We start from the raw sequence: 10,609 nt of genomic DNA, 5'->3' as shown, positions 1-10,609 counted from the left end.
TCACCACCAGTCATCAACCATCCTTGTGCCTGGCCCTCCTCTTACCCATCCCACCTGAAGTCCCATCCTCGGCTGCCATTACTGTCCCCCTATCTGGATTCCTGGCCCGTACAACCCCATCACCTGCCTATGACAACTCTGCCCGGATTCCTGGCCCGTCTGCCGACCCACCACTTGCCCCCTGACAACTCTCTATCCCTGGACAATTCCAACGCCGGACTATTTGCACTTTCTCTCACTAAATCATGATTAATGCTTTATCATACCGAATACGTAATCATCCCACCTCTTATAACTTTCACCTCAGGTGCTTTAAACACCATGTCCTATTCTCCACACCTGACTATCATATGCATTTGTCATGTGTACAGACCTTACTGTCCGTATTGACCCTAGGCAGATGGGTCAGGCCCTTGAGTCGTGGATCTGCTCGAGGTTTCTTCCTGTATCTCCAATTCTAGGGAGTTTTTCCTCAACCCTGTTACCCATGGGCCTTCTTTCTTTCTTTTCTTTTTTCTCTGATTGCCTACATTCTGTAAAGCGCCATGATACATGTGTAATGTTTTGGCGCTCTATAAGCACAATACATTAAATTAAATTAATTACTCAGGCTATAGGCTATGTGTTATTTTGTGTTTCACATGCACATTGTCCATGTGCCCTTAATCATTCAATTATTAAATGGTAGGCTAATATCTATATATTACAGATTTAGGCTACTAGCCTACTTAAATATTCATTTAAGAAGAGTCTTTTTCTTGTGATTCTTCTTTTAATGTTCATATTCAGAGATTAGTAACAACACATTTTCAGATTGAACACTGTTCAATGAACAGTGACCTTGTTTGTACTCGTATTGATAGTCATGTTAACTTAAGTGACCTCACTCCAAACTTAACACAATGCCCTTTGAACCCAGGCCCATTCATCATTATTCATATTCTTCATTCATCATCATCATCATCATTCTTTCACCATGATTCAAATGTGTATTACACTGTACAATTGTCTGTTTAACCATTAGCCTTCATAATTACAAGTTACATCATTAAAGTTACAAGCAGATCAAGTCTTTAAAAGCTTGAACCATTGAACCACCTGTAATGTTTTGGCGCTCTATAAGCACAATAAATTAAATTAATTACTCAGGCTATAGGCTATGTGTTATTTTGTGTTTCACATGCACATTGTCCATGTGCCCTTAATCATTCAATTATTAGAAATTGCTTGTGAAATGGTAGGCTAATATCTATATATTACAGATTTAGGCTACTAGCCTACTTAAATATTCATTTAAGAATAGTCTTTTTCTTGTTTAATGTTCATATTCAGAGATTAGTAACAACACATTTTCAGATTGAACACTGTTCAATGAACAGTGACCTTATTTGTACTGGTATTGATAGTCATGTTAACTTAAGTGACCTCACTCCAAACTCAACACAATGCCCTTTGAACCCATGCCCATTCATCATTATTCATATTCTTCATTCATCATCATCATCATCATTCTTTCACCATGATTCAAATGTATATTACACTGTACATTTGTCTGTTTAACCATTAGCCTTCATAATTACAAGTTACATCAATAAAGTTACAAGCAGATCAAGTCTTTAAAATCTTATCCCTCAAATTTGAGAAGGTCTTCATGAGTCTAGTCCTCCCAGAAGCCTCTCCTGTGGTGCAGCGCTTCACTGAGCCTAGTCCGCAGCACCTCCCTGCACTGGTAGGGGTGGAGCATCAGTAGAGCATGGCATGTGAGGGCCTCTGGCAGGTGGTCCGGTGTGGAGCCTGGCAGCACTTGTACTCGCATCTTGATCTGTTGCATCCCCAGGATAGGCACCCGGTCAAAGCCCGTCAAGAACACTAAAGGGGAGGAGTGATGAGAGATCCAGTGCAGATCACATGGCTATTTACGGGGCAGCACTCCGATATGTAACAGGTGAAGCCAAAGTTCCCTCCAAAGTGCAGTGCTTTGTCTGTGTGCCTGGTTCTCACCGATAGATTTATTCCCCTTTTCCAAAACAAATATTATAGAAGTGCAACATCTGTTGGAATTGTACTCACAGAGAAAGGCCTTTTTGTCATCCTCCGAGAGCTCCTGGAACACCTCCCAGAATAAGACTATAGTTGGGTGATTTTCATAGAATCCAAATTCATATGATGCATTCTGGAAACAGATTCAACAACATGCAAACTCATTGAAATAATGTAGGCTACACAGTAACGTCCCACTAAACATCCCTAAGGAACTTAATCGAGCAGTATGTGGTATTTTTACTAAATATTTCAAACACGTTTTTATCTTAAAACAAAATTAAGGAAGTTGAAGGTAATGCAGAGAATCAAGAACTGCTCACCAAATTTTGTCATGGGTGCTCTGGCTTAGTCATAGGCCATAGTCTAACGTAGAAGTAGAGTGGAGTGACCTCTCTCATTACCATGACCATGCGTGTGCATGTTCATTTGTGTAATTGTGTGGCAGTTTATGAATGAGTGTGTGTGTGTGTGTTGGTGGGGGTGGGGCACTGTGTGTGTGTGTGTGTGTGTGTGTGTGTGTGTGTGTGTGTGTGTGTGTGTGTGTTTGTATGCTTCTGTGGGAATGTGTGTGTGTTTGTTTGCTTTGCACGTGTACATTTCAACATGGGAATTGGGACTGTAAGTGGGAATTCTCCATTCTGAGCCAGCGAGCGTGAGGATCACCATTTTAGTAAGCGTTTGCCTTATTTTGCCATGCAATACACAACAATATAAATGATCAATCAACCTGCTGTGATGGATTGGATTGTTTTTGTGTCACCTGTTTGAGTTTGTCCCAGTCATAGTCCTCCCTCCCCACCATCATCCCCCTCAGCTCCTCTGGGTGGAACAGCTCCACAATGTCTCGCGCACACACTTTGAAGAAGCCTCTCTTGAACTCTTCAAACACCTTCTCCACTGATTTGTTTAATGTGTAGTCGACATAGGCCTGAACAAACTCCTTCCTGTGAAATATCAAAACAAATTGTTTTTTGAAATGCATAAAATCAAATGCATATATTGCATCTATATACATAACCTTGTAAATCAGATAATTTAAACATTCAGGGAAAGTAAAACCAACTGAATGATAACTCACTTGTTAGAATTGGTGACAGGCTTTCCAGCTTCATTTGGGTCTAGCTCAACCTCTATGTTGTCCCAGCTTATCTGGCATTAGACCATTAGAGAGATAAATATGACATGACAACTGTCAATGTATCATCACCAAAGGATAGGATGGGCAGGATATAGTTACACATAACAATTAACTTAAACATCCAGCAGTTCTGCCCAACGACATAGGGATTTCTGTCCACAAAATCAGAGATCTTCTCATAAACTATAAAATGTAGTTATAACTGTTTCCTAATTCATACTTAGGCCTACAGCATTTTTAATCATGTTCTTGGATGCTTTGAAAGGCACAAGTATAAATATATGATGAAGAGGATCAAAGTAAGCCTTTATATTCATTACTTACAGAGAAGAAAAATCCCATGCTCTCCACATCATCATAGTCCAACACCTCTTGCAGACTCCTTTTACAAACATACAGTAGATATGTACTCATTGTAGGCAGTGTGTGGAAAAGTGACCATGACCTTTCCAAATAAACCATGTTGATACTAAAAGTTTTAGTCCTAATCAACTAATGTAATAAATTAGTGTCCACGCTTCAACACTCTTACTTTGCCACAGAGCTAATTTCAGCCAGATCCTCCAGTGTTAGCGGAATGTTGAGAAGCTTCTTGAACAACGCTGATGGGAAGGGAAGGTGCACCACACTGTCGTTGTACAGCGCCAGGCCACAGAGCATACCAAAGAGGAAGTACTTCTTCACTTCCTCTCTGGGCTGTTGAAAGACAGGATAAAGAGATTGAGAGGTCTTTGATAACCTGTTGATGACCCTATGAAAAATGTTAAAACATTGTCAATGTCAAAACAGCTCAAAAACAGCTCAAAACGTTTTAACATTACCTGAGAGGGGAACCAAACCAAGGTTTCTGTGTCATTGTACATGAACATCTCAGAATGATAGAGTTCTCTGAACACATTCAAGAAGAAGTCTCTTTTGTCGACATCTGATATTTTGAGTTGCACATTATTCTCCATGTATTGCACCTGTGACAGAAAAAAAAAACGTCCACCAATCACAAAATGCAAACTGGATTTTATATCTAGACATCAAATAGTTACCATCAAACTATTATCAAGGATTAAATATGTGTTAAGGTTTAATGATTTATTAAGGATTGATATACTAATACTAAAGATTACTGAAGCTGCATTTTAAAATGAGACAGACATTTTTTTACCCCTAAGTATTTCCTGAGGTCATGTGTTCTTGCTTGCTGGAGCTGACTGAAGGCATCCTCCAGGAGTGCTGTGCGTCTCAGATTCAGTAGAAAGCATGAAGTTTCATTTGCCTAAAGTTTAATGCATGCAGTTATTATTATCATACACATATGGCATACATATGTAGAACATACACAGTAGAACAAATCTGCTTGGACAGAAAATTGCTCAAATTGTTTTATGTTTTTGCTATAACAGTTCAATATATGGAAATTATCCAAATTCACTTAAGTAAATCTTATTGGAAATGACCATTCTAGTTTCCAAATTCTTTCTGTCCTAAATTTGATTTATACTTACCCTCATGTGTTGAAGGTGAAGGTTTAAAACAATATGTTTGCCCTCCAGGTTAAAAATGCATGGACTTGACTTCAACTGAAAGATGTTTTTCTGAAAGGTAATGCATACTGTAATACACTGATGCAATCATTGACGTAAGGGATAATGCCCGACGAGGTGTCCATTATCAGAAATAAATGGACGACGCGGAGGCGTGAACTGTCCGACGCGAAGCAGAGTCCATTTATTTCTGATAATGGACGCATCGAAGGGCATTATCCTGTTTATACCATGGTCACTTACGAAATAAATAAATATGAAATCAATTATTAATACTAAATGAGTTTTAGAGCTAAAATCGTTAGTTTTTTCAGCTGTTTATCGCAACGCTGTGGAATGTTGATAAGTTGATTGTTGATAATTCTGCCTTGGTTACCAAGTAGCGTTTGAGCCAGCACAGTGATTTAGAACTGTCATCAGGCAATTCGAACGGAACGTCTTTTTATAGGTGTAGTATATCACTTTTTAAACGACACCCTTTTCAACCTAGACCATGGTATAAACGGCAATGTACTTATGATGACTTTAGACTTTTGAACACAGTTACCTTGTACAAAGCCATCGTGTTCTGCATTGACACTTGCTGTTTTTGCCAAAGTGGATCCCAAAGAAGATGAGGTTGGTTTAGTCCAATCAATTTGGCATTCAACTAACAAGGAAACCAATGATTCAAATGAAATGCTGGACACTGATGCACATTTTTAGTCTCTTGCCTCATTTAAAATACATATGCATAGATCGTGGGTTAACATTTTTGCCACTTATTACTGTATGCCTTACTACTGCTTGACCACTGTGCACACGGCTGGACATAAGACAGCACAAGTGGACGACATTGAAGTGAAACAATATACATTTTAAAGTCTTAAATGGTTATAATGTTAAGTTAAAAATAATCTTTAGACTACTTTTGTCATTTATGTATTTTAAAAACGACTCACTTCTTTGAACACTGAGTTGACTTCTTTGACAAAGAAACACTGATCAGGAATCCTCCTCTTGCCTCTCCTGATGGCCTATTTTTGAAAAAAGAGTGTTGATGGATTAACAGTAATTTCATTAAATATTTAACTTCACAGAATTATCAACAGTAAATCGTAATCATATCCTTCACGGCTGAAATGAAAATGGTGCCTGTAAAGAGTCCAATTAAGCTTCCACACCTCATGCACCCTCTGTAGAACCTGTGTTAGCTGTAGTGGCTGTCCATGGTCACTGGCATTGTTAACGCTTTCAGCAAAAGCCTCTCCTGACATTGTCCGGAAAACTTTCAAAACAGTTCGGAGGTATGAGCCAGGAAGTGTGGACCAGAGGGTTTCTGTGGGAGAAAACCGTATAAGATAACCAATATAAATGCTATCTCATCGCATCTAGGTTAGTTATGGCACAGTTCAAACTTGGTTGAAAAAAAATGACTTCAGATTGGTTCAAATGTTTGGTCTGAACATTAGGTGGGAATATTTTCATGTCACCTACATAAGAATACTGTGATGACTCAAGAATGGGGACAGTGCCACAGCATCATAGCTACGAAGTAAGCAGAAGTGCTAAAGGACTGAAGTGCGTTAGTTGCCACTTACCAAGAACACTCAGCGAATCAGGGTGCAGCCTGACAATGGCCTTGGCCAATGAGATGGCGAGTGTCTTTAACTGCCACCTCAAATTCTACCCATGAGCTGTGAACTGTTTGAGCTTATGTTGACTAAATTATATCTGCTATTTCTACTTATTTAGCAACTTTAACAGAAAGAGATACTTGTTTCTGAGTACATTCTGAGTACAGTTGTTAAACCAATGCAGCAGGTATATATCAACGGAGACTGGTTGGTTGCAAAAGACAGTTCTTACCCAGAGCTTTTAGCAAATCAGGATGCAGCCTGAGAATGGCCTCGGCCAATGAGACGGCGAGGTCTGTCCCCCTGTGCTGTTTGAGCAGCACCCTGAGCAGCTCTGGCAGGATGAGGTAAACTCTGAGGCCCTCCACTCCAGCAGGGCTGGGGCTCAGGGACGGGAGCAGACGCAGCCGCACCACAGACTCCACCTGAAACAGACACAGCCATGAACATGAGTTGAATCTGTGAGTCTTGGCCAACCTGGATAACCTGGCCTTGGAGATCTAGAGATGCTACTACCTCAGTCAACACTGTGTGCTTTTCTGCCATTTTTTCAAAAGCGAGACGTGCAAGTGACAAATCAAGTCCAGAGTTCCTTATGCTGGTCAGGTAATGTTTGTCAGAGCTAAGGAAAATGTGAACAAAATGAAAGGAATTTTATTCTGTTTTGACAAGATTAAAGCCACAGTCTTCAGCCAGGCAACTAAAATCAGTTACCCTAATGGTAACATTTATTCATGTGACAGGGACGATTATATAATTAATTGATCATACCTTGTGTCAATAAAGCTTCCATTAATGCAGGATGCTGAAGCAAATATTCTACAAATTTCCCTGAAAATGAGAAACAGCTGAATCAGTTGTCAAATTCGGAAAAAAGTCTGTACAAATGTTCAGGCTAACTGAAATTACAAGTACAACTTTTCAATGTAGCTTGAAAAGACACACTCACTTGTTAATTTTATTCCATGCCTTTGAACCAGAGACCCAGCTCTCAACAGTCTGAATATCTAGTGTCAATAATCCTTTGCTTTTCGTGGGATGAGGTTTGGCTGGGTCTGACTGCAGGAATAATTTCAAAACATATTTTCAACTTAAATTCAGACTGGACTGGACACATATCTGCAGCATAACATCCAGGTCCTACTGTACCTGAGCCTGGCAGAAAGCAAAGGAGAGATGCCCTCCAGCAGTAATTTTCCCAAAGGTCTCCTCATGATCTATGGAAGAGCAATAGACAGTAAATAACTGGAGTGCCTTTCCCAAAGTCTTCTTAAAGCTATCATTAAGATTTGTATGTCATTTCTACTTTTCCAAAGTGTTTCCCAGAGCATGTTGTGTGTGATGTCTGTATGCTACTGAGACCTTGAATTTACCCTTGGGGATCAATAAAGTATATATCTATCTATCTATCTATCTATCTATCTATCTGTCTATCTATCTATCTATCTATCCTTAACTATCGCATACCTTACTACTAGGTACTTTGGTAATGTTGGTCTGTGGCACCCTTTACGTTATGTTACTATAGTGTTGACATCAAAGAAATGTTGGGTTAGTGTCTAGATGTATACACTGACTCAGTGTAAGACCAATTATGTGTACTAAAGTCACTAAAAGTCACCATCCATGGGCCCTGATTAAATTACGAGAAATTAGCAAAGTGTTTTGGATTTGTTCTTAGGATCTTGCTCATGGTATTAAATTAACAAATTAATTTTGCCTCATCATTTAATTCCCTTTAGTTAGACTTTAGACTGTACACATTACAATTAGGATCCCATAACTGAGGGACGCACAGCTGGTCATCTTTTACAAGAACTCTTTCTGTTCAACGGCTTTCAGTCTAAACGTCCAGTAGGCGCTGCTCACCGGGTGGAAAGTGCACATAGAGAGGAACAGAAGAGTTGGTGCTCTGTCCATTTCCAAGCTGTCCCTGTTCACCACGCCCAAATGCGAGGATAGCATTGGAGTCTCCCACGAGTACTAATGTATGGTGTCTTGAAGGATGAAGAAGATATATGAAGAGGAATAAATGACTTCTGAACTTGTATTACTATATGAATCTGTACTTGAAATTTGCTTTTTCACCAAAAATAAAAAACAGTGACATAGAACATATGAAGTGTTACCTCCCACAGGCGATCTGAGACACCTTCGAGCCCCAGAGTTCAGCCACCAGTCGTGGTCGCAGTTCATCTCTGAAGGAGTTGTGCCCCAGCTGGCCATAACGTCCTGACCCACATGTAAACACTACTCCATCCTGGAACCATCACAGCAGATCAGTCATGAAACGGTAATACTATATCAACCAATTTACCTACACTCATTCATTGAGTAGGGTAGAGTATAAGTAAGCAATCTCTAAATGTATTCCCCGAAGAGTGTTCACATATACAATTTTATATTTTATACATGGATGCATGAAAACAGTCAGAGAGTTCACCTTAGTTAAAACTGCTGTATGGTCTTCTCCACAGGAGATGTGGACAATCTTCTTCATATTCAGAGCTGTTATCTGAACGGGTTCAGGGCAATCTTATAATCAGAAAAGATCATGTCAGTCTTTACAATCTTTACAATTTGTCAATCTTTTGTGACACTTAAAATAAGATAGGCAACTCTGAAAATAACAATTATATATCCATGATATCACTTGACACACCTATGTTGTTTCCTAGGCCCAGCTGCCCAGCGCTGTTCTTGCCCCAGCCAAACACGGCCCCTGAGAGGGACAGGGCAAAGCTGTGGTCCCCTCCAGCACTGATCTGAGACAGGGGGATCCCCGCCAGAGACTTGAGGGGTTGGGGGGACATGGTGCTGGGCTCCCCCTGCCCCAGACCCAGCTGACCATTGGAGTTCTGGCCCCACGTGAAGACCTGCCCATCTGGGAAACAAAGAGACATTATCAAAACAATGTATGAGTAGATTTATGGATGTCAAAGTAATGTGTAACTCCATTATTCCAAGACAGACCTTCAGTAAGAGCAAGTGAATGCTGACTTCCGCATACGATCTGAGCAATGCGTTTATTATGTAGTACCTCAAGAGGCCTGAAAAAGGTAAACATTGAATTCGTTTTTAAAGAGATTTGGCTACTCTGTAAATACATAATATTTACAATCAATCGGCCTACATGTAAACAGTGTCGTTTTTGAACCCACCTCAGTTTACTGAACCTATCCAGCGACAGCGCCTTTCCTCCACTAAGAATTAAGACAGCGGTGGTTTCCCCACAAGATACAAGGTCAATCTCCTTGACGTCGTTGAAGTTTTCTGGATGATAAAGCAAATAATGAACAGTAGTGCCAGAGGTAAAGCGGAAAAGTAGCCTAATGGCGATATAGACTCGTTTTTCACGCATTACTCACTCAGTTTTCCTGCCCTCGAACTTCCACCATCCTCCTCCTGCATTCGGAAGATGGATAATTTACCCTCACCGCGTAAAAACGCGACAATCGTTCTCCCCGATGACACATAGCGAATCTTGTTTTGCGAGCGCACAAAGTGAATAGCGTCCTGTATGTCCACTGAGTCAGACTTAGTAAGTCCCCTGTCTGCATGTGCGCCCCATGTAAATAAAACCATTTTGGAATCTAATGATGTGCTGCAGATCTGTTCATGCTCACTGACATTTCTGTGGAGGTTCCGATGGAAGTGCACCGCGTATGACGCGGTATCCTCATGAATCTGGAAAGGAAACCGAAACTAACCATCATCATTTATTCAAACGATAGTTGCTTTCGTTTTTCAAAGTAGAGTTACGCCACTGAGATAAGCCTATTATCGCGAAATGAAAGGTATAGGCCTACTCTTGTTTTCCCGAGGGTACGATTTCATCCTTATCACAATATAGCCTAATCTACATAGAATAATCATGCAAATAAGAACTAGATATACCGCAAAGTGGTACAAAATATGACCGCCGCTCAGTTCCGCACAATCTCCCCGCAAAAATAAATTACTCTTGTCAATTTGTCTCCACCTCCTACTCTTGCAACTTTTGTGTATGTAAATGACTGTGTGCATGTGTCTTGATTTTGTGAATATGTGTGCTTCTGTGTGTGTGTGTGTGTGTGTGTGTGTGTGTGTGTGTGTGTGTGTGTGTTTGTGTTCACTTGTGAGTGTGTGTGTGTGGGGGGGGGCACTTTTTGCAGAATTTGGCTCATTATGTCAAAACTCTACACACAGCCAAATAAGTATAGCACTTGGAGATAAACAACTCACATCTATGCCAAAATGAAACACTGCAATCAAAACTCAACAATCCTTTCTAA

At 40.2% G+C, this 10,609-nt stretch overlaps 1 protein-coding gene across 1 annotated transcript; it reads right to left on the bottom strand.

Moving 5' to 3' along the window:
- Positions 1–771: 771 nt before the first annotated feature.
- On the bottom strand, positions 772–9,992 carry LOC143134518 (E3 ISG15--protein ligase HERC5-like). Its single transcript, XM_076294946.1, has 24 exons — positions 9,704–9,992; positions 9,497–9,608; positions 9,309–9,385; positions 8,998–9,219; positions 8,779–8,870; positions 8,465–8,595; positions 8,205–8,332; positions 7,485–7,552; positions 7,285–7,394; positions 7,107–7,166; positions 6,852–6,957; positions 6,568–6,760; positions 5,883–6,037; positions 5,661–5,735; positions 5,267–5,368; positions 4,681–4,770; positions 4,341–4,451; positions 4,003–4,146; positions 3,714–3,877; positions 3,506–3,563; positions 3,122–3,192; positions 2,804–2,987; positions 2,071–2,173; positions 772–1,869 (listed from the first exon to the last, which is right to left on the bottom strand). Exons 1-24 carry the CDS (start codon positions 9,918–9,920, stop codon positions 1,658–1,660), a joined length of 2,985 nt encoding a protein of 994 aa, XP_076151061.1. The 5' UTR covers positions 9,921–9,992; the 3' UTR covers positions 772–1,657.
- Between the last annotated feature and the right edge of the window lie 617 nt (positions 9,993–10,609).

Source organism: Alosa pseudoharengus, unplaced genomic scaffold (genome assembly GCF_046254945.1).
Source record: "Alosa pseudoharengus isolate Yale_2024_CS ecotype anadromous, Long Island Sound unplaced genomic scaffold, YU_APseudo_1.1 YU_APseudo_1.1_scf_2, whole genome shotgun sequence".
Lineage (NCBI taxonomy): Eukaryota > Metazoa > Chordata > Actinopteri > Clupeiformes > Clupeidae > Alosa > Alosa pseudoharengus.
This window is presented reverse-complemented; position numbering and strand designations above follow the sequence as displayed.